The sequence below is a fragment of the Homalodisca vitripennis genome, chromosome 2 (assembly GCF_021130785.1).
Source record: "Homalodisca vitripennis isolate AUS2020 chromosome 2, UT_GWSS_2.1, whole genome shotgun sequence".
In the NCBI taxonomy this organism is placed as follows: domain Eukaryota; kingdom Metazoa; phylum Arthropoda; class Insecta; order Hemiptera; family Cicadellidae; genus Homalodisca; species Homalodisca vitripennis.
In genome coordinates, this window is record NC_060208.1 from 109,867,405 (window position 1) to 109,893,033 (window position 25,629).

Below are 25,629 nucleotides of genomic sequence, written 5' to 3' on the forward strand. Positions count from 1 at the left end.
CATCTTTTTATTTTTACGTCCATGACTTTTTTTATAGATTTTTTATGGATTTCTTATTAATATATTGTTTATGTAGCGGATCAATCCTTCTTCGAGTTTTCTTTTACTAAGTTAGTTTTATCTTATGTGTATCCTTTATCGGACTTATGCCTATTGGATGTTCCAGTTTATTTCACAATTATTGAGTTTTGTTTGTGTAGTAGGATCCTTTTTATCGTTACGTTTACATTTAGTTTGTTTAAAGATTATATTATTATTAAATAATCTTTAAGTTTGTAAATATGTCATGATTGATGGTTTTATATTGTTTGATGTTTTTTGTATCAATCTCTTGTAAATGTTGTTAATGCTGTGAAATAAAATATTTTAGAAATATATATATATATATATATATATATATATATATACCTATTATATACCTGTAATATAATTACGTAGATTCCCATAACCATAATCATGTTTGCAGACTGACAGGTTCACTGTAATAATGGTGGATGCTGGTCCCCAAGGAAGAGGTCCTGACTATCTTCACTGGATGGTCACCAATGTATCGGTGAGTCACTACTTTCACCAATTACTGTGTTATTTTGTTAAATGTAATGTAATTTTTGCGTGTAAGTAAATTTATAGTAAAATTAACTTATAAGCATATTTCAGTCGATGTGTATCCGTTGTTTGCGGAAATCCACAGATTATTATTTAAATTTTTTGTGTTTTGGAGTGTTGAAATCTTATCCTTGGACTTTTAAGGATATTAAATAGATTTTCAACATTTATAACCTACTATACGATATGATTAACAGAATGTTACTAATAGTATATTTCTGAACATTCTTAATAAGAAGTTATAACACATTTGTTGTCGAGGTTAATATCAATAATAAGTTGCTAGGTTAAATTAACGGAATGGAAATTTTCTGTACACGTGATATGAATGACGATGTAGGATTAACTTGCGTTAGAATAATGCATTTGTTATATAACTTTGAGCCACAACTTTAGATAACAATGTTTCCAATTTAATGAACGAGAATGAATTACCCTATGCCTATCTAGACTGCCTACTTTATATTATATTATATTATCAAAGGCAGGGCCGTACTTACATTTGGCGGGCCCCGGAAAAGATGTTTGGCCGGGCCCCGTCATATCCCGCCACCGCGCTCCCGTCACTCCGTAGACGTGTGGCGGGGCTCCGTTAAAATTTTCCGAAAAAACGGGTCTGAGTACGGCCTGATCAAGGGGTGTTAATTAGGTGGATCAAATAAAAGAGTATTAAAAGAATAAGCTTCGTATTAAAAATAATCGTAGAAAATTGAAATATTTGTCAGCTGCCTGAAAATATACATAAGTTAATGTGTTATTCAAAATATAAATTTTTGGGCATAATATAACTAATTGGAATAACTTTACTAAATTGATATGTGATTAACTTAATAGAAATATAATTCTATGTCGATAAAAGTAATTTTGTTGGGAAGTGTTTCTCGAATGCTGAGTCTGTTAGACAGATTTAAAACGTTTTAAAATACATTTGGAATATAATACTAAAATATAGCAACCAATGAAAATATTAGAGGCAAGTGTAAGCGTAAGTGAAAATGCAAATAAGAGTTGTATAGGGGACAATCGCCACACATATGAACATGTCGCTCTAACGATGCATACTCCAAAAAGATTTCTCATATAATCATTCCGATAGAGGCATTTTAAATATAGTATTTAAGTTTCAAAAAGCTTTAACTGGAAGCCATATACACCATGGTTTCTTTATTCATTAAATTGTTAACTATCCAGACTAGCATTCTGTAAATGTGCTCTTGACAAATAACTTTGTACACAAATACAATGTTCAGTGATTTATTGTTTTGATATAATTAAGTAACATTTATCATCCTTGAATCGATTAATAGGCACAATTATATACTGGGCAAAAAACATGTATTAGGTTACAGATAATTTCAGCATGTCTCTAGTAATGGAAAACTACTACCAGACCAAAGTGTTTACAAGGCCAAAGTTTATGCCATAATTTGGAACTTTGTTTCATTGGTATTAAAATGTTTCAGATAAACACACCAAACTACCAACATCTATCACCAATTAATATTATTGTTGGTAAGTATGAATAAGTTTTAAAATTACTTCTTTTATCAATAATCAATAATCGTTTGTACATTATACTTATTATCTAAAATTATATTTATTGTTCGTCATAATCTTATGTGATATTAGTTGATTATTACAATTGTGAGTTTGCATGATAATTTGCAAAAGTTTTTTTATATTAAATTTTAATACGCAGGTTGTGTAAGAATATTGCTTCTCATTAACAGAAGTAATATTACTAATGAAAATGACTAAAGTAAACCTTACATGGGAGGACCCAAATATTTCCAGTATTATAGTAGACTATGCAGGGTAGAGTTTGCGAACTAAAATTCTTAAGGTCTCTTTTTTTAATATATTTAAATAGGCAGTTTGTGTAAGAATACTGCATTTCGTTATCAGAAGAAATATGAGACGAGAAAATGACTAATGTAATCATTACAAGAGAGAGGCCAAACATTTTCACTATATTGCTGTGCACACTAGAGTTTGCGTAATAAGTTTCAAAACTCACTGTTTATAATACATTTCTGCACGCAGTTTGTGTATTAACATTTATTCATATTAAATAAATTATGGTATACTGTATATTCCTGTTCAAACCTGTCGTTTGACTGACTCGACCACTGAGCCATGTATGCTCTTGTCCGTATACCTGTCCATTGGTCTGTGTGTCACCCTATATGTGCGCCTGTCTGTACCTTCTTCAATAGTGAGTGTTTATAACCTGTGTTGTCTACAAGAATGAGTATGTGTGATCTGAAAAAATGAGTGTGTGTGATCTGAAAGAATGAATGTGTGTGACCTGTTTGGTCTCGTGTACGCACTAACTTGCTGAGGTAGAGTAGACATCGAATAGTTCATATTATTACTATCAAACTGTATTTGATTCATAATTCATTAATGAAAATCCTTATTGAAATTAATAAAAATCAAACTCATTGGAAAATATTAATATAGTTTCACAGCCAAACAGTCAGGGCGTTGGTAAATAATGTATTAATATTTTTCTAAATGTGGAATAGACGATTTGATAGTCTAGCCCCACATTTGTAATAATATTTAACTAATGTTAATACACTAGTTAGTTATCGCTTTCATTTTATAAAATATTAAATGCATGCCTATCAAAGTTTATTTTATTGAAATATAAAAATGTTAAATTTATGATAAATTATTTTTTACCTTATTACGAGAAGTACACACGCTGGGACAATAACAATACTCGAATAGGTTACAAACAAAACTTTATTAGCATATGTTACTTAACTCAACACAAGAGAGATATCGTCTTATTCTACAAACTCGATTCATTTGCTGAACCCCCGATACAGTAAGGACATATCCGTTGTTGAACTCTTCGATGGTTGCGTCAGTGAGAATTTCTGGGATACGCCGCCGTGGTAAACATAATGTTCAACAGGTGTCGTCGCTGATCACGCCCTCAACTCGAAGGTGCCGACATCACCGTAACGGGATTGTGTTCTTTTACCAAATGTTACCTCAGGTGTATGAAATATTCTTTTTTTCTGTGTTAATGTAAATTTGTTTTATTAGTAATATATACAAACTGCAAATTATTTTCAGTTTCAACAACCCACTTAAATATTAAATAGGCTCTGCAATATATGATTTCATTCAATTAATGATTAATGGTTAATTTTTGAACTTATGTTACCACCAGTAGAAGATTTAATTTAAGTTCCGATAACAATTTCTTTTAATTTAGAACAGTAAGACCTGTAAAAGGATAAATATTGCATATATTACGAGCAGACAAATTTAGATGTGCATTCGAGAATCCGTTTATTCTCATACACTTGCATTCGCCATAAAACGAGGAACGAATGAAACTTATTTTGTAAAACAACTTTTTGCGACCGACATAATATACCCAGGTAATCCTCACACTGACTGAATTGTGGTTTCTTAACAATTCAAACTGGTTTGAAAAAGTTACATACAAGAAATGTGTACTAATTTCTTTAGAAACTCTCTAGAATCAAAAGTATTACATAAGTATTGCCCAGCGTAGTACCTACTATTACAATAGCTTTTGGGTTCACCTTGTACTTTTCACCTTGCACTTTTCATTGTTATAGATTATGAGAAACCGTTGTTGATGATGAGATCGCCAACACTGATACGTTTTCTTGTGTTCCGTCACGACAACGTGTTGAGAGTCCCATTCGGGGAACTCTGGGTCACCCGCAAGAGAGACTTCTCCCTCAGGTATTAATTTTGTTGCAATTGATAATAGATTATTAACATATATATATATATATATATATATATATATATATATATATATATATATATATAACACAATTGTAAGGTGTTTAGGTCCTATATATTGAGAAATAACAACTGGTTGAGGAAATGACACCATTTCAAGTTTTGTTAGTTTGCACAAAAGCGTGGTTTTAATTTAGACAGAATTTCAAAATAAAAACCAACCTTGAAGAAAAACATGGACAATGTATTCCGGTGTACCACCTTTTCTCTACACTTTAGTATAGCTTACATCTAAGATTTGCTTGCAAAACCTGTCATTTGGTAGTACAATTAAAAGTGTATGTTACAAACATATGGATACAGTAACGTAATGATTAAGGGGAGCCAGTCGCGAAGGCTCCTCCCATGCTATTTACATATATGGAGAAACATAACGACACATAGGTACCGTTTAATTGAAAAGTATTAAAGATACAGACTTGAAATTTTTGGTGGGTGATTGTTATTACTTAAGGCATAATTTCATGCAATTTGAGTGTTATTGCATAAATTGTTCAAATTATAAAACAAAACTAAACATTGCTTAAAAAATGAATGACCGGTGAAAAAGTTAATTTTTTTTATTATAGCCTATATTGGTTAAAATCTAACAAAAATGCATGGCATTACTCACCATATAATGGAGAAGGTATGTACAAAATTTTAAGATGATACGTTGAATCGTTTTTGAAATAATGGTACCTAAGTTTAAGAAAACATAGGTTTCGGGAAATTGAGTTTAAAGTAAAAAAATCTAAACACTACTTCTAAAATCCACCAGGATAGTAATCAGCACTTTCACTCTTTTCTCGTTTCTTCTTAAAATGCCTCCTTCTTACTCTCTTCTTCTTGTTTTCCTCTCTTACTTCTATATTGGCTCTTTTTATCCTTTCGCTAGCAGTGTTCCGTAGGCCTTCGACCATAAACTTTCCGGGTTGACACCATATTTCGCTATCATTAGGACACAGCTGGTGCTGAGGCTTCTCATCAGAACACAATTTATGGTAAAACGTGGCCCATATCACTTTTTGCATAGCCTCAACGCTTTCTGTATTTTTCCTAATGGCAAGGCCATAGTAACTTTGCAACTGGTCTATCTCTTCATCTGTTAGTCTTCCTTTTCCTGCCAATAACTTACCATCGCTCAATTTCACGCATTATTTTCATTCAACTTCCGCAATCTGGTGCCTACACGTTTCTGTACGTGTCCAACACATTATAACTTACATATACTAACATTATCACCATATGGCTTACTCTCCAGAACCGTTTCAAAACCCTTTGAGTCACCATCACCCAGGTATTGGGTGTAGCGTAGGCCTAGCTTCACTCCTAACGCAGGCCAGTCTTAGAGCGAGCTTCAAAATTGAGTGTAAGGGTTTACTAACAATTTTTTAAATCAATAACGAAATATAATAACTATAAAGTGTTATATATATTCTTAATCTGGAAGAAACATAGAATTAAAAAATATGATTTTTAAAATATCCATTTTTTGATATATTTTCGCGACTGGCTCCCCTTAACACTTATACACAAAGCATTAGTTTCCAAGTTTCTGTGTGTTTTGATGTATCTAACTTATTTCTAGAGGCAATGAAAGCTGTCGGTCAACATATTTGTAGCAGCTAGTATAAATTTACCCATAGGCTCTGATGATAGCTAGCTTTAAGTTAAGCATAAAAATTAATTCCCCATATTGTTCTGAAGCATAAAGTGCAGTGTCCTTCACGTCATTACACTCAATCTGGTAAAAACATTGGTGAACAGTGTGGCTAAATTCAACATTCTCATTGAATCATCCCTTTCCACCATAGCTTATATGTTAAGTGTAGAATCGAATTGGCTAACAGTTCGTAATCGCCACCCCTCCCCCACCAGGAAATTAAGGAAAAAAAGGATGCTGACCCAACTACTTGACCGATTTTAAAAGTAAACATTTCTAAATTCATACGAATTTATCGTTCACAAAATGGAATTTCTTTGCAATAATTTTGTTATAAATACAAAATTCTCTGAGTCCATTCGTAAGATTTTATGGTTGTCTATTTTACAAATAAGTTTTCAAAATTAATTATTTTAAAATGGTTAGTAACGAACCCTAATAGCGGTTGCGATTGTTCTTCTTGTTAAGTAATTTATCTCACTCAGTGTATTAAACACTTAAACTGTTACTCTAGCTACTAAGTAAATTTATGTTTGTTTGTCGTGGTTATAAAAGGCCATTTCCTTATTACGAGAGACGAATAAATTATTAGAGATTTCGTCGGAAAATAGTGGTATGGAGAGTAAGTGACTGAAAATGACTATTCTGGCAATCAGGATGATTCCAATGTTTTAATTGTTGACATGCGGGCCAACGGTTAGCTAAATGACTGCCAACTCATTTTGCCGCTTACTCCGATATGACGGAACACAGAATTTGTCGTAGGCTAGAACTACTAATGTTTTTACTTTTTATTGTAGCATGTAGGTAGGGAAGTTTTTCTGTTTACTTTTTAGCTGTACTGGAAATGTCGCTATACCAAAACTCTATTAGGTGCCGCTAGATAGATATATTTTATGTGTAAGAATTTGGTTCGCTTTAAGGTAACCGTGTAACCAAAAAATCGAAAAATTGTCAATTTTCAGGTTATAATTTAAAATAATTCTACTCTTTTATATTTTTCCTGTTTTTTAAATAATTCCTGTTTAAAATTATGTATAAATTATAAAAATATGATAAGTATTAATGCTTGAAATTTTTTTTTGAAGTTTGCTATACACGATAAACCAAGTCATGGGCTGTGTCCTAAAGGAGAATTATCATGGTGTAAATATCAGCAAAATAAAGAAAAATATGACCATACTTCACATTTTCATCTGCCTGAAGCTATCATGGAGGTTGTAAAGCCTATATACAAGGATCTAGCTGCACCTGATTTACTAAAAAATTGCTTGCATGGAAAAAGCCAGAACCCCAATGAATCCTTCAACAATGTAGTATGGAACCGAATTCCGAAGAATACATTTGTTCAACTAAAAACACTTCAACTGGGAGCTTATGATGCAGTTAGTGCCTTCAACAAAGGAAACATCAGCAAGTGCTTGGTTCTGAATAATTTGGGCCTTCAAGTTGGAAAACACTCTGCAAAAGTATTCAAAACCTTTGATGACCAGCGCATATGGAGAGCGGATCGACTAAATGCAGAAATTAAAAAAAAGCCAGACAGTCAAAACAACTATCTAAAAAGAAACTGGAGGAGTTGTATGCTGAGGAAGAGGGGCAAGACCAACCACCATCTGCATCTGGATCGTATTAAATAAATAGGCAATGTCAAAAATTCTCTTTGTTTTCTTTATTTTGCGTTTTCCGAAAGTTTACTTTGTTATTATGTATGTACCTTTTTCTCAGCAACCATACAAGATATCAAGATACAGTTTTTTTGTTGTGTTTTTCTTATAGCCTTCTACATTTTTATAACTTTTGGTTGTTGTAAATTATACCTAAGCATTTTTTACAAAATTAAAACATATTTTTTTTTAAATAATTTTGTTTACACTTACAAAAAAAATTAACAAAAACTCCTACTATGAACCAATTATTACAAAAAGTTATAAATGTGTACAAAAAGGTGTATAGTACATAGGGTAAAAATTTCAAGCACACATTTTTTTATAGTTTTTGAGAAAAAGGTACATAAAGTTGGCAACATTAACATGGGAAGGATAGAGGTTACGTGGTCCCCTTAACTAACAAATGGGAGTAAGAATATCCCAACCCGGCGTAATATATGGCATTAGACGCACGCTGTTCTTATACGCCCAAATATTACACACAGTTTAGTTCAGTATGGGGTTTTTAACATTAAAGTATTTGAATTTCTTTCTGTAAAACTACTACTAGAGCAATAAATATTAGAGGGAATATGATTGAAAAGGAATTGTTTTACATAAATGTACAACATGAATCAAATCAATTTGTTTCATGTAATATTATTCATGTTCCAGCTTGTTGTACAGCAACACATCGCCTACACTGCGACTTTGCGGTCCTGTGGCGGGAATTCAGTTCTGGGTCCACGACGACTCGGGCCAGACCGTATTCCCTCCCGGGGCCCCGCCAGGTCCTGTATACGTCCCTGTAGTACCTGTCCAGCCTGGCTACGTGCCAGTGGGAGTTGCTCCTGTCCCTGCCCAGTCCGGCTACGCCCCTGCTCTTGCCCAACCCGGTTACGCTCCCGCCCAACCCGGTTACGCTCCCGCACCACAACCTGGTGTTATACCCAGCAACCCTCAACACACATACACGAATTTTCCCAAGAAAAGTGCGGCGGTGATTTCGCATCCCCTTCAATGCCTTCTAGTACCTGTTCTTATGATTGCAGTATTTTGGATTATTTAATTGTTTTAGTTGATTTATATAATGCTGTTGTGTAATGTAATTTTTCATAATCCATTGTGGCTAGTATATGAGGTCAATTTAATTTGTGATTTGTATGTGATAATGTAGTATATTATGTATTTAATTTAACATATGTAACATCAAATATTGTTATAATTTATTTTAAAATTAATTACATTAGTTACATATACTATTCTATGAATGTGCATTATACCGACAGTTTTAAGGGTTAATTTTATGAAAGTTTGATTAAGCTGATAGCAGCTTTAGATTATTCAACAAAAAACTATCGTTGGTCTGAAAATTGTATGTTCAGCTATATGAGATTTTAGGTAAGTACGTGGTATGTTTTCTTATACCAAATAAAAATCGTCCTTAATTTTCTGTGTAGCACACATACTAGCACGTCAGGTGTTTACATTGCAATGTATCTAAGGTTTAAATTTTGGAGGACTCAAAATCCATATCATATTCCATGGGGTTGAGGCCAAATGGAAACTTCTTATTTTCATCATAATTCATTAAACATAAAGGGCGTTTGAAAATGTAAATGGAAACTCTGAGAAATGGGTAAATGGGTGGGACAAAAATGTGTTCTCTTTTATTGCCCAATCTCACTTTTGTTAACACCTACGTTAATATTTGAACATTTGTAACTCAAAAACAGTTGAAGTATTTATATTATTATTTCTTAACTCAGACTACAAAGTTATAACATATTGTTACTGCTTAAAAAGAAGGGTAATATTTAAATGTTGATATTAATTTCCATAAATTGCGACAATACAGCAAAAATATAATAAAACTACAAAATTATACAACATTTCAAATGTTTTCTTTGTTCTGATCTAATAAAAACTTAGCGTCAGATTAAAACTATAGGACACTATATATTTTATTCATCTTATGAAATTGAATTTAACAAAATTTAAATAGGCTTTACGTACATTATACTTAAAAAATAAAAATGTAGCCTATTTTGCAATTAAAAATTAATTTCTTGATAAATTATTATTTTTTGAATGTTTCTAAACATAATAAATATCTGTACTAAGGTATACAAATTTTCCCATTCGTTTTGTATTAGGCCTACTTCGGTTTAATTTTTTTTAAATTGATACTTTTTTGAAATCGGACTCACTTTGATCTAATATTGATCTAAAATGTTATAATTAAATGGGCTTTTCTACATAAAAGCTGTCTGCAATATGGTGGTAAAATAAAATTCGTAACTATTTCAGATAGTTGGTAATTCTGGATTTCGTTTCAATACTAGAACATATAAATAAAAGGAGTAGTTAAATTTGAATTTTCGTTTTGTAATTGTAGTGCCACTGAAAATCAATAGTTATTTTGAAATGTAGAAAGTTTTTTTCCAGAATATTAAGGAAAATTTTGTACCTATTACAAGTTACCTCTGTCTTCATTTCCTAGGCACCAGTAATCTAACTAAACTAACTAGCGAATTTAAACCTTCCTATTACACCCTTCAACACTTTTCCTCTTTCGTTTTCTCTTAGTAACTGTTTATTTAATCTCAATCATAAATACTAAATGAAAATATGTTTTTAGGGTACAAAGCATTTTGACACAAAAAATAGTTTTGTTTTTACCTCTTTAGGAATACAAAATATATCTGACCTAGTAAAATAATCATGTGCTTTTGTTTATTACAGACTTGTGAATTATTGGACAATGAGTCTTTCAATAAAGAATATTTTAAAGTGTGTTTTATATGGGTTTTTGTTTTGAATCGTTTTAAACGTTGCCTACTATTTTCGTAGTTTGTTCATACAAAAACTTTATGCTATCATATTTATAATACTGAAAGTTGACATAATTAATTATGGGAAATGAAAACATGTTGTTGTTATGTAACGCAATAAAATGTTGTTTAAACGAATTATTTTGTTTTGCTTTGTATCTGCCAATTTTTGACGCTAATTATTGTTTCAAATATGTACTAGCTGGCATAGGCTCAATAATGCGAAAATATTAAAATAATTTTGGAATTTGATAAGAAAGTGTTAATATAGTGTTTAAGTAAAATTAATACTGTGTCGAAGGTATTTACGCCTTATGCAACACTTTTCTGATGGTGAATTTCTTTCCATAGGATTGGGTTGAGTGTTAGTAAACACTTTTAGTTTCGTCTTGTGGGTAACCATGGTGGAAACAAGTAAATTTCAGAATAAATAAATGTATAAATAAACTACAAACAGTTGTACGGTTCATATAAATGTGCACAAAGAGATAACAGTACGTGTAGAGATTCCTGCAGTGCATCCCAGGCCTGACAAGAGGAAGTAGCTAGAGGGGGCAAAATCCTGGGACTCTTTAGAAACTCATCGCTACTTTAGAATGATATACACCATAATATAGAATAAAGAATTTAAAAATCAGATTTTTATGAATGCATTGATAGAGTTTTTATTGTTCGTTTAACGTCCACGGTGACATAAAAGTTATCATTGTGAAACAGAGGAAGTTATTCTCATCGGATGAGTCAATACCAATTGAGTCCAACCTTACTAGAGGTGTTAGTGTTGAGCTTCTAGTTCAAACATTACCCGAAAAAATGCAAAAAAAATCGTTGATTTAACTTAAAGTCTGATTGTGTTTTAATGATTTTTCCTTTAGTTAACATAGTAGCTACGAAATTGGGTTTTTTGTTTTTTCGCTTAGTATATTGCTAGACTAGCCATGACATACGTACCGGTAATAAAAAATACTATTCCTTGGACATATTTTGATCAGTTTACATCCACCAAACACAGCTACAAATTACAAAAACCTCTTGCATAACCGTCCTATTTCTTATTTCATAGGTGTAATGAAATAAAATTATGTCGATGAATTAAGAATTATGCTAACAAATGGCAATTTCATAAACGCAAAAGTTTGAAAAATGTTTACGGAAAATTCCTTAAATAAGATAAACGTTTACTCAAAGACTCAGATGAACTTAGATATTTTTAATGGGCCAGTTACATGGAGATGTTATAATAGTCCCGACTTCATGAGTTCTTCATTTTATTTACTACTGCCCAAATTGAAAGAAGAGTTGATTAAATATATTTGATTTAATAAATTGTCAAAGATGACCGATCATTGATGCTATCTTTGAATGCAGTTACAGGATGTAGGCTATAACGAAAACTAATAAAAATCGAGTAAAGTAGTGCTAAGCTAAAGGATGACCCATTTATTGGTAACTCTGGCAATTAAACAGATATAAATAATTATTGTGTTCTTTTAATACTCCTACATCAAACTTCAGTTTAGGACAACATATTATTTACGAACAATATCTTATAAACACTGCTCAACGCATCACAATTGTTCGATTATTCTCCAGAAATAAAAATCCTTTACTAATTGAGTATCGAAATTTAAGGGAAGATCATGACCGATTTACCAGTCCTAATTAGTGAATACTTCGCAACATAGTGAATACATTTGAGGAAACGTGAAGCATTGAATATAGACTAAGGGTTGTGTGCCTTCTTTAAGTACAATCAGCCAAGAGTGTTGTTACTGTAAATGATAGTGAGGCCAAAGACCTGCAGATATCAATTCTTCGTCGTTTGTAGACTTTAGGCATTTTTATGACTTCCTTAGGTGCCTTTTGCATAAATATTTGGCCTTAAACCTCTATAAAGTTCAGTTAATACAAGTAGCCTACTGTAACCAAGAGAGAAAGTGAATACTTATGCAGATTGGGTGTTAGAGCAGGAAGTTGATGTTGATTTTTTAAAACAACATATTCCTTGAAGAGGCACATTTCAATCTCTTTGGGTGTCAGTAACATAATTACCACATATGGGGCGTTGCAAATCCTCACGTCATGCACGCGATACCATTACATGCCCAAAAAGTAAATTTGTGTTGTGGATTATAGTCACGTGGCGTAACTGGACCCTACTTTTTCAACAATAAAGGCTAGGAAGTAACAGCAAATGGTGAGCGTACATTCCCCAGGTACTTGACAACCAAGTACTTTTGGAATGAAATTGAAGACATGAGCATACAAGATGACGGCACAAATTGACACACATCACGTGCAATTTTGGATGTTTTGGTAAAGTCAATTGGCCGTCAAGATTATGTAATTTAACACCTCTGAGTCTTTTTCTGAGAGGGTTTCTAAAAATACATAACTACTCTAACGAACCTGCAACGTTGGAGCATCTTAAATCAAACATTCGCCAAATTATAGCCCAGAAAATCCCCAAAACTTGTCGAAAACTCACAGAAAACTACCTTGAAAGAATCAACTGCTAGATGAGGTTAAAAGGTGGCCATTTCTTTAGTATAATTTTCCATTGTTAATAAAAAGTACCTAGTATTTAGTTAATAAGCAAAATTTTAAGAAGTGTAAAATTCTGTGAAATTTTTTCTTAAATAAAAAGTAGGAAACCGAAATTGGATTACTCTTTCTCTGAACAATTCCTTGTTTTAGTTCGTTTTTGACGATGAAAGAATTGAAGGTAATATAATTTTCAAAACATTTGTCATCGTTTGGTGATCTTCTGATTTATTGTATAAATGAACGATGAAAATTCTGGAAAAAATCCTATTTGAACAATATAGATTACCTATTTTTATTAATCAACCAAGCAAATTTACAAAATACAGTAAAAAATACGACATAAAATATGTTCTGCGATCTGAATGTATGTATAAGGGACTCCCGAAGATACAGAAAATATTTAAGGCATTCCACAACAGTTGTTGAGGAAACATTGTCAAGCATATACGAATGGAAACGAGATAATTAATTAATTATGGTCAGCAAATACAAATTTCTCAGTTTTGTCGTATGTAAGTAATACACATCCAAAATCTGCACAACCAAGTGAATCCAAATCTAACCAAGATGTCTTTGATAAGAATTAGTAATTTAAACAGCCTCTTTATAATTATTATGATGTACAGGTTGAGATTTGGACACTTTTGCAACGCACAACGATTACATTAAATGAAGATATTACCTATATATTCCTATTTGTAAAAAGTATATGAGTGATGTTAAGAAATCAATTGATCATATATACAATAAATGTATTGGATATAGTTAAGTAGAAACATAGACTTCAGACGCTGCACTAGGGGGAGGGTGGACTGGAGTTGAATTTAACATTCTTATTAAATCAACCCTTCCCACCATTGTTCTACGCTATGAGTGTAGAAAACTCGGTTGCTCCACCGTGGTTTGAGACCGTCTCAGAAACATCATAGTGCACTCAATTGTGCACCTGATGAGACAATGAAAACACCACTTGAACATCATTTGTTTGTAGTCCAGATGTCTCTGATGTCGAAACGATGTAGATTTCGTTTTGAGCTTCTTCGTCGCCGACTGTTTTGGATCTCTTCGGAATTCCAGTTTCCAGGAGTCAAATCTGTCACAGCGTTAAACTTCAGACGTTGCATTAGGCGGAGGATAAACTGAAGCTAAACTTAACATTCTTAACAAAAAATTGTTTTAAATTTTAAATAAAGCAAATTTTGACACACCTCTACATTTACCAACCCTTCTTCAAACTGATAATTACCATCTATCGGAATATATCTTGGCATTTCTAGCAGATAAAAAAATATAGGTAGGTTTAAATTTAATATATTCAATTTATAAATTGAAATGGTCTGAAAATAACACTTTTCTTTACCAATTCAATAACATTCAAATTGTAAAAATGTAGATACTAACTGGTATCAACAATTTAGAAGATAAAATTTGGGTAGCTTCATGGTGTAGATACCAAGTCCAAAAAATACTTACCGTACTCGTACTGTTGGGTGATAATGATAGTTCGTCCAAAATTTAGGCGACGAAAATAGTAAATACATTTGGATCAGAAAACACATAAGAATCTTAAAACTACTGATAGAATCCAAAAAAATAATTTTTAATCAGTCTATTGGTCTATAAATGAAATATTTACCATTAATGTTCACAGTAAAACAAATTATCAGCGCAGCATAAATACAGTAAATTACAGTACTACGTGTCATTGTATACCCCGAAACCTGTAAGGTCAATAACAGACCACTACACACAACAGTTGGTAGGCTAGCAGAATCAGATGGTGTGAGCTGTTACAACTCTCTGACATTTGGTTTGGAAAATAAACAAAATACAAAATTAGTTTTATTATTTAACTATTATTTTAATTTCTTAATATGATATGTTTTAGTGGGTTGTCTTGTCATGTTGTACATATTATAGCATTATTTTTCAACGTTATACACGGTAAATATCACTTAATAATATAAGGTAACTGCAGTAAATTATTTGTAAAATTAAATTATTTATCTCTTTTAACCTAACCCAAATTTAGTGGGGCTGAACATATTTTACACTTGATATCGTGGTAGGCCTAAGTCTATCTCATGTTAAACTTTTATTTATAACGGCAATAATTATTGTAAGATAGTAGGCTATACATATTAGTATATAACTTGGTAGCCTAGGTTATGCATATTTGAGAGGCTTTTTCATAGGGGTCAACTAAATAGTATTCTATGTGTTTAAAAATGGACATAACAAATTGGGTAGGGTACGATAAGCGGACCCGGTTTTTTATATCGAAATTGGCAAACGATATTACCATCATAACCATCGATATAATCAATCTATACTGATTAATTATTTTGAACAATTAACTTAAATAATCTATATCAACTATTCAAATAATACACGCAAGATAATATTTTAATTTTACATAAGTAACATTTGATTATTAAAAATGGCAGTTAAGTTAATTTTAGAAAACTACACGACATTGCTTTGAAAGATGATAAGAATGTTTTTCGTGTCTTCAATATGTTGGACTCGTACCGTAAATCCAATTATGTGAAATCTGTGGGGAAAAAATAACTGTAACTGTGAGAGGAAAAAATTTGGTCGTCTTTAGTTTTCCTAATTTTGGTTATAATATTTTTTTTTCGTCATTGTAAATATAAAATTCATATTTTAATTTGAAACATATGATTATTATTGAGGACTATAGATACTTTTATATCGGTTCATAATCTAGGATTTGAGATGCGAATATTAGGTATCGATGATTACATTCTTCGATATAAAAAACCGGGTCCGCTTATCGTACCCTACCCCTTAAATTAATCAGAGTCGCAATTTAATCTTATCAATGAAGTTAAGAGGTGGAGTTGCCAATCATAATTTTAATGATATTAACTCTCCAACTGGCCTTACACTAACTTCTGTTCTGGCAAGTGTAAAATTCGGTACCAGTAAGATTAAACGCCGGGGCGGCAAATCACGAATTTGACGTTACCAACGTATTCTGCTCACCCTCCTGAACAAAAAATATATATAGTACTAGGGGGTGCAAATGACAAATAACATGATTTTAGGGGGTATATTGATAAGTGGTAAAGTTTCTAATGTTTTAATGTTCAGTTTGTGTGCTGTGTCTGGATAATCTGTTTACTTGAATATTATCTGCGGCCAAGACTGATAGCAGCCTGATAGCATACCTGTTATCTGAGTTGTCCGGGGCATAGGTCAGTTCTACACAAGATATCGTGTTCAGTAGGTCGGATTGAGTGAGTGAGTTTACAATGATGAATCAACCATCCACTAGTTCAACCAACCCTAGTGAATTGTGTGTGTCGGAGTGTTTCGTAGGGCACGTAAAGAGCTTACGTTTTAACCGAAACGAAATTATCTCTTTTTTAATAGAACAGGGCATTTTTAAAAATGAGTGTATTTGTTCGTCGTGCGGTCGAGTGGTGGTGTTTTTAAACCGGGAGACTGTGTCGTTTCGTTGTGATAGACCACTTTTTTGTTGCTGCTGTTTAGCTATATCCGCCAACACACTAATGGTAAGTGTTCTCTGTTAATATCCATCTATATATTTGAGTTTTTTCATGATTTATTTAGTTTTTAAACTTTACATAATTGCCTTTGCATTACATTTCAATTTATATTATTGATCAGCCCCTCTAGAATTTTATATTTTACTGATAGGTACTATCTCGAGGGATGTTTTTCTTTTATTGACATCAGCGCGGGGCAGCACCAAAGGTGCTGCCGAAGCCCGCGCTGATGGCCGGAGGCACTCGTAATTAATTTTTTTCTCGAAATTAAGAAAAAACATTATTAATTTTGATCAAAATTCTGCTCATTTCTGTAATTTCTCATTTACGTTTGCAAAGATGGCGGCGCAACCGATGACGTCATCACGAGGTTCAATCATTGGCCACAAAAGGTCACGTGACGCTAGACGTGGATGTAGAACATGGAGATATTACTGGAAAGTTATTTAATTTTTTATTTTCTAGAACTTCGTTATTTCTCATTTCCACCCCATCAAACCTTATACTTTTTTTTATATAGGACGATTCCAATAGGTTAAGAACGCAAAACTCGTATTTTTCCGCCCCGGCGGTTAATATGATAATTACCTAAAATTCAAGCTCAGACCACATGAGTGCTTGTAAAGGTTATCTTTAACCATGGTACTACTAGTAACATATGATAACCTAATCTGAAGCTACTTATATCGCATAAAAACAAGTAGAGACGACAGTGGCCTCCTTCTCCACGATATCACTTCCTATCATCATACATGTCATTTTCACATAAGTTAAATAAAGTGTGATCTTTCTAAAAATGTAGATTGGCCTGTAGATTTATTAAGTCCCCGGTCAGTAAGAAAAACCCTTGCTAAAATAGTGGTCTCCGGATAATACTAAGTACCAAATTCAATTTCTAAATAATAGCAAACGTAGAAAAAAATTCCAAGTTAAATAACGTATGCTAAATATAAAACATTTCATAAAAACTTTGTTATGTTCATGTTTTCAAAATTTCTTTTGCAAATTCAATAATTTAGCTGCAATTCCATAAGAGGCCAGCAAAATAATCTATTGTAAATATCAGTGATATGAAATGAAAATATCAATATTATCGAATTATACCTAATATCGCTATGTCCATATGTTTTCATATACTTTGTCTACGAATTAAGTAATTTTTAAGATGGCGGAAAATTCAAATGCTATGAATTACTGTTTCCTTTGTTAAAAAATAAGTACAGAAGAAAAAAAACTGTTGAATTTTTACAACAAGGATTAATACTGAAAACAGCAAATTATTAAGTGTGCAATGATGAGATGAAGCTAGAAATTAAAGAATAAACTTTGTGGTTTATAGCTGCTGTCTTGATTAATTGTTCAGTTTGTTGATTTTGTTATATTTTTGTTTCTTGTCAAATTGTAAGTATAATTTTGTATAAATTATTTTTCATTTAAATTTTATAAACTATTATATTATAGATATTATATAATCAACAATGATTTTGTTTTTAGTCATGAATCCACTAGCGTTGGAAGGTGAATTGATTCGTAGTAGCCTTGAAGCCCGGCACTGCTTTTTCCATGTTCTTGAAAGCATCTTTTTTCAAAAGAACCCACTTTCATTGGCATTGAACACTTGTTCAGCACAGAACCCTCCCTCTTCTAAGACTGCTTTGAGCTTTGCTGGAAATTCTGTGGCTTCATGGTCTGCAGAGGCTGCCTTACATACGAGCTTCCATTTTGAAGGCTGAACCGAAGCTTAAACCTTTCACACCATCCCTTACTAGCCAGGAATATTGGCGGGAGAACTGATGTGGAATCTTGCTGCATTCTCCTAACACCTGTGAAAAATGGTTGTGCAATTGTTTAGCTTTTACTCTGATGGTATGAGAGCTTAGGGGAACTCCTAAGCTTCTCCTGGTTTAACCTTCTATCCATATGCTCAATGCCTTTTCAGTTTTTTGAACGCTCGACTCATTCAATCCAAATTTCCTAGCAACTGAAGCAACCATATTAATTTATACTGCATCAAGAATTTTTGATTTTTCAACTAAAGACAGCACAACACGTTTCATCTTCTCGATCTGAGACATAGTTGATTAATGGTGAGAAAACTTTTGTGCCAATTGACTTGCACTTATAATAAAACACAATCAAGTCAAGCAAAGTACTGTGTGCGTGCTACATGTGGAGTGACAATGGCGCATAGCAGTGGAGAGTAGGGGTGAGTGGAAGGGGAAGTGAGTCATTTGGCAGTGGCACTTTCAAGCAGTTCGTGAAAACAGCTATAATAATATAGCTGTCTTCTGTGCAGTGGCAAAGAAATGTCAACTTGTTGAGTCATGAGTAGTTGAGTTAATGCAATACAGTTATTATTTTCTTTTTATTTATTTATTTTAAGCAGTTAGGTTCTCAGGAAAAGTTTGCAGATAACCAAAACTCATGGATATGGAGGAATTACTGTATACTAAACTGTACATTACATTATTAGAGCCTGTAATGATGCAAGCTATTATGCAATTTGGTTGCAATATAAGCTGAAACCCCTCATGTCACCAATGGTTTAAAATTAAATAATAGACGTACAAGAAATAAATTCCTTTAATTTAATGTAAACCATTTCTGTAGATCATTTTTGACCTATACTTTAGAACTATAATGATTAAAAATTTTAGTTTATACAGATTTTTTATTTATTGCATGTTTTAGATACTCCGTGAAATGAGTTATGAATCAAAACCCTGATGGCACATCACATTAATAAGGTCCATGGCTTGATTCTTCATAAAATGGATAAAGGAGATCTAAATTTTGAATCTAAGGAGTAAGTGGTCTATAAAGATTATAGTGGTTAAAAAAATGTTGACATTTGGTAGGTATATTGTAATCATTATTGTTTTAAAATCATACCTTGGAGGCATTTAATAATTGGCACAAACAAGTCTAGGAAAACCACTGTCTAGTTTTACAATATTACAAAACTTTTACAATCTTGTCTTCATTAGTTTCTAATAATTCCCACTGATATTGATGAACTTATCCCAATTCTTAACTATGTCTTTGTACCACCTACAAAAAAGTGCTTAAGAACTTATTATGTAACAGCTCATTCAGTGGGGGAAACAAGTAAAATTTAAAAGGTGTCAAATCAGGGAATGAGGCAAAAAACCTCAGCCAATGTTTTTACATTATTTATATAGTATATTTTAAATTATAAAGAACTAGTTATCATGATGATTTAGTTAATTAAGTTATGATTGTCTATCATATTAGACTGTATTTATGATAACACAATCATAAGGAACGCTCCCAATATTATTTTTTCACATGGCTGAGCTAATCACCCACCCCGATAAAAATGAGGTATTATTTTAAGTAATAATAAATTCCTAAAGTTACCTGGTTTTATATATTTTATATATATATATATATATATATATATATTTAATAAAATATATATGTATATTTTAATAAATTACAAGAATAATTAATGTTCTCATATGCTTAACCCTTCTGGTGAGGCAGTTTTTATTTGATGTAATATTAATAAAATAATGTCTTTGCTACATTTCGTGGCAGTACCATATGTGGTGGTTCTTTTTGTAATAGCACAACTGTTACAATCTCATTCTTTGTGGCAACATTATTTCTCGTATCTTCAGATTCTTTGCTTCTGGATTTTGTGGTGGTACTTTTCAAGATAGAGTTTATCAATTACTCAGCAATTTTTAAATTGCCCTATCCACTGATAGAAATTTCTTTGGCTCATACAATGTTCACCATACATTTTTCTAATTCTAGAGAATTTGCTGACTTTTCGCCTTTGTGAAGTAGAAAATGAATTTTGTGGAATCAATTGAGTATTTAATTGAAATTTTAATTAGTATACTTAATTTTTATGTTATAACATAACAGGATTGATTCATCTGGTAATTGAAGCTCATCTCAGTGATGCTAACTAAAAATACAAAACATATGTTATCAACCATTTTTTTCTCTGTACCAGTTTGTCTTCAATTATTGAATAGGTTCTATATAAAGTTTGTTTGACCAATATTAAACCACTTTGTATTAAGCATTTCAGTAAACAAGGAAGTTTTTTATTTTTGACTAGGAACATTTTACTTATTGCAAAGTTTTAGACAAAGTTACAAGCTTTTTTTGTTTCTAACATATTTTTCTTCGTTTACTTACTCACCCCGGAAATGGATGCAAACCTAAATTATTATTGAAAGCACACACATGCTAAACAGCAAAGAATCTAATAGAATGTAATAGTTTACTTTCTACTATTTTTATGATCATTCTACTATAGTGGTATTGTAATCACAGTGAAGATAAAAAAATATTTTAAGTTTAATAAAATTAACTGTGCTTAAAGCAATAAGTTATTTTTGTCTTCCTTTGAAAAAATATTTTATATATAAAAAGAAAAGACTTACTGTAATAGTAATAAAAAGCGATACTGTTAAGTGTATATTTATTTTAAACAAGCGACATTCTTAGAACCTAATACATACATTGAAATTATTTGTTAGTCCATAGGTGATTTTATCATTTGGTGTTTCCAAGTCACTCGCTTTTTAATCATTGTCAATGTCACTGTCACTGTTTTCACTGTGTGATGAGTCATCTCTATGGTTTGTAACAAAAGGTTCCATTATGTCATCTCTAACAATTTCTTTTGCCCAATCGTGCGACTGCAGATTATCACTGTGCCTCACACAGTTTTCCTAGTCATAGCGGTGGGTGACATTATCTATGACTTCTGAACTGTTCCAAACTGACTCTATCAAGAGATCACACAGATGCACAGACAGATAGATGACATGATTTTAAGAAGAACCTATCAGGTCCTTAATAACATGGCTTCAAAACAAATATAAAAATATATTTCATTAAATATAATGTATTTGTCAAAAATGAAAGCAGAACATATTACAAATCGTAAATTGTACAAATATATTTAAAAAAATATATAGGAAGAAAGTAAAATTGATACATTTCATTTCTTGGCAAGTACACAAAATGTGTATATATAATTTATTACATCATAATAATAGTAAACAATGAAATTCATTTTAATAGTTAAATTTAAATAAACCCCTTCATGAAGAAAATGAAACTTTTGTAAATATTGTCATTTTTATGTGCAGTAATGAATTTGATATTTTAACTCGTTGTGTGTTATATAGTATATATATATATATATATATAGTATTTATGGCAAATTTTACCTATTGTAATAACTGAAGCAATCAGTGGAATGCAATAAACACAGATTTAAATAAAACAGTTACAAAAATATGATTGGGAAACCAACTAAAACCATAGAAAAAATTAAATATGCTAGACTAAAACATTTGGATTCTAACAATATCAGCTAGAGTGCTGGAAAATAAAAAGGAAAGACATACTATAACAAATTTGTAGAGTCGATGTCAGCAACTGTGGCTCTTTTTACATACAGAAATTCATAGTATTTATTATTCTAATGTAGTGTACATTTTTAAATATATTTGAAAAATGAAATTAAAATCATAATTGTTGTATTTTTCAGGGCGTTGAAAAGAGTTCTTGATGAGTATGAAATTCACATAAAGACAATAGAACAGCAGTTGGATTTGTGTAAGGTAACAATTAAAATATTAAGATTGAATTATTACACTTATTAATATAAATATAAATGTTACATTTAGCACTTAGGCCTATATGAAAAACATAGTTTACAATAATGGAAAGAACAAACAAGATTATTCACAGAAAAAATCAATTATATTTAATTTGAAAAATTAATTTTTAAAAACCCCACAGCATACTCTTTACCTTACTCAAGCAATATCAAGTAGTATTGATATATTTATGAGATCTTGTGATCATATAGATTTTTTTGTTTTGTTTTTACCTCATAAAGTATGAATATACACGTGTAGAAATTTTACTTCATTAAGTGTAGTATAAATAAAGGTTCCTATTCAAAATAAGTATTAGCTGACATACAACTGTAAAAGCATTTTTCTCAGTATTTTTTTCAAAGTAAATCTATTGTTATATCAGTAAGTTTTTCTTATAAAAATATAGTGAAATGTATAAAATAAATAAATACTTTAAAAACATATGCAAAATTCTTCATACCTATAACATAAATTGTATTATAATTTGTGATTTACATACCAGACCTTATTTGTAGTAATTTTTTAATTCTTGAGATGTCCTGTGGGCAGATAGACAGATGACCGTACAGAAAAAAATTGACACAAAAATTACGTTCCGCCAAATTTAATAGTTGGGCATGCACAGTCATAAAACATATTCTTGTCTATAGAAATGAAGTTTCATGCAAAATTTAAAGTCTACGGAAGTTCTAAACTTGCAACATGATACATTCAAATTTTTGTTCATAAGTTAGGTTTCATAGCAATGTTCAAATCATTGCTTACAAACAATAACTTAGAACCTATTAGATTCTTAACATAAAATGTTTCTACTGCAGAGGCGAATTAAGGGTGCCATTTAATTCTTTCATTTAACCTTCTTTTAAATTAGTAGCATTTCCTTTTTCTAATTTTAAGATTATAATTTACAATATGTTTGATCTAATTGTAAATTTTTGGCCAACTGGACAGTTTAACTTCCAATAATTGTGTGGCAATACAAGGTTTTCCTTCAACATTTATTTTGTTAGCATGATCAACCCGATAATGAGAGAGAACATTTTTAACTGCTGAAAAGGTGTGGACATGCATTATAATGGAAATTACAATTTTTTACGTTTATAGTAGAAGTCCAATTAACCGAGATAAATAGGACAAGGATTTCTTCAGATAATAAAAAAACTCAGATAATAAATATTATAATAAAATATCTTAAATAGAAGACAACTTATTTAAACAAAATATTATGTATTAAAAAAAATCTTTGGTCAATTGTTTCTAAAGCCCTTGTCTCTTTTCTTTGTCGATGTTGCTTTTATACTGAAGAAACATTTCATTGGGCTGTGCTCTCTTCTTTCTCTTTGATGTAACCTATAGCTGTTTATAAAATGAACCCATCAGAATTAGAAATTGTATCGCCTTTCTAAATTTGTTGATGATTAACTATCCTCAGCAATAACCTCTTCTGTCATCTGGTAATCTTGGTTGTCATTAAGTCACTCTTTGATGTCTTCATTAGATAGTAAGTAAATGTGACTTACTACCCAACTGCAAGCAATATGCACTTTATAACCCTGTATCTTTATGGCTGAAACTAACAATGGCTAATAGAACCATGCAAATGGTATAGTGCAGCATTGTTTTACACTCCAACACATCAATATAAACCTGGTATAGTGTAATTTTCTTTCCCCAAAATTAATTTTAACATTTTTTTAATTAACATCTCTGTTATCCTGGTGGCTCAGTTAATATGGCTTCTACTGTAATTCCATAAATTCAAAGGCCCTTAACCATTTGAAAATCCCAACTGTAATTAAATCCTTTATAAATAATCATTGTATTTTAAGTAATACTCCAAAAGTATTGTTTATTTCATTTACACTTATTATATAACATATACACGATATGTTATATAATATATATGTGTCTGTCCGCACGACATCTTAAAAATGAACTGATCTACTGTATAGATCTAAAAAAACTGTGTACAATCTTGTTAAATTTTAACAAGTTACATATAAACACACGTGTACCTTATTCACACAGTAAAAGAAGAAAATAATAAAGTGAAAAGTCAATGTTAAAAGTTGGTGACAAGGTATGATTTCAGCGTACTCTTGCATTGTATCCTACCTCACTGTAACTTTTATTATTTTAACACTGCTATGAAACTAACCAAATAAATAAAAAAGGATGTATGTGTGATGTACTCTTACATTGGCTATTTGTAGTGAAATACTATTTACAAACAATGCTGTACTGTAATAATATATCACAAGTTGAACATTTTGATCAGTCCCTCTTTGATGACTGAGATCTCATTATTTACGTAGTCTGAAGTATGATCTCCTAACATGCCAAATGTTTTTAAAATATATTAATTATTGGCTGAGCTTTAGCAATATCTATCACTCAAGAGGGTGGACAAATTTCATTTCTGTCTGTCTGCACAATATCTTAAAAATACTGATCTACAGACTTGAAATTTTGCATAAAGCTTCCTATTTATATGAGCAAAACTGAATTTGATAATGGTGGATTTTTCTTCATGGGATTTGGCTGAGCGTTAGTGAATTGGTATTATGGGTACCCATGATCGTAATGTAAAAATTGCAGAATAAATAAATTTGTAAAAAAAACTGCATACAATCATATGTAATTTGAGCAAGTGACATTTTAATAAAATGAAAATATATGAGTGGAAAGATATTGTTTGTAAGCAATGATTTGAACATTGATATGAAACCTAACTTAATGAACAAAAATTGTCATGTATCATGTGACTTTAAATTTTGCATGAATCTTCATTTTTACAGACAAGAATGTGTTTTATGATGGTGTATGCCCAACCATTGAATTTGGTGGAACGTAATTTTAGTGTCAATTTTTTTCAGTATGATTGTCTATCTACCTACAGGACATCTCAAGAATTAAATGAGTTATAGATTAGAAATTTCGCATGCAACCTCAGCAAAGCCTGTTATACAACACATGGTGTAACCTACTCCCACCTTGTATTAGTTAAGTTACTAATTTCAAAGGACTATATTCCCACAAAAGAATTTAGTTTTTATGTTTAACTTTTGCTACACTAAAATTTATTGTTTTTAATGAACAGAAGGATCATGAAGAACTAAGAATTGAAATCAGCCATTTAGTTGAAGAGAATAGAGACTTGTACGAAAAGCTGATGACTTGCCATAGACAGCAACAAAGTCCAACAAATAAATCAGATAAAAATATCCTATTCCATCACTCGGAAATGGTTGATAACCTTCAACAGCAGTTGGCTTTGGCAATGGAAGTAAGTAATTTTTTATTTCCATGTAATTAAGGAATAAAATGCAGTAACTTAAGTTAACCTATTTTGGCTTT

The 25,629-nt window shown here is 31.4% G+C and overlaps 2 protein-coding genes across 8 annotated transcripts in view; both read left to right on the plus strand.

Annotated features, from left to right (window-relative positions):
* LOC124354575 overlaps nt 1-10,670 on the plus strand; it is a 35,598-nt gene extending 24,928 nt beyond the window's left edge. For all 3 annotated transcript variants that reach the window (XM_046805136.1, XM_046805137.1, XM_046805135.1), the window contains 4 exons: nt 467-553; nt 2,070-2,118; nt 4,212-4,341; nt 8,374-10,670. In XM_046805136.1, the coding sequence (XP_046661092.1) occupies nt 467-553; nt 2,070-2,118; nt 4,212-4,341; nt 8,374-8,767 (660 nt within the window). In that variant the 3' untranslated portion in view covers nt 8,768-10,670. The remainder of the gene's footprint in view (nt 1-466; nt 554-2,069; nt 2,119-4,211; nt 4,342-8,373) is intronic.
* Nucleotides 10,671-14,872: 4,202 nt separating this feature from the next.
* The window catches only part of LOC124354576 (spindle pole body component 110-like), a 38,695-nt gene continuing 27,938 nt past the window's right edge, over nt 14,873-25,629 (plus strand). The window contains exons 1-4 of one of the 5 annotated variants that reach the window (XM_046805139.1): nt 14,873-15,047; nt 19,307-19,421; nt 22,158-22,230; nt 25,373-25,558. In XM_046805139.1, the coding sequence (XP_046661095.1) occupies nt 19,342-19,421; nt 22,158-22,230; nt 25,373-25,558 (339 nt within the window). In that variant the 5' untranslated portion in view covers nt 14,873-15,047; nt 19,307-19,341. Of the gene's footprint in view, nt 15,145-19,306; nt 19,422-22,157; nt 22,231-25,372; nt 25,559-25,629 lie in introns of all 5 variants that reach the window. The other 4 variants (XM_046805138.1, XM_046805141.1, XM_046805140.1 and 1 more) reach the window with 4 other exon arrangements.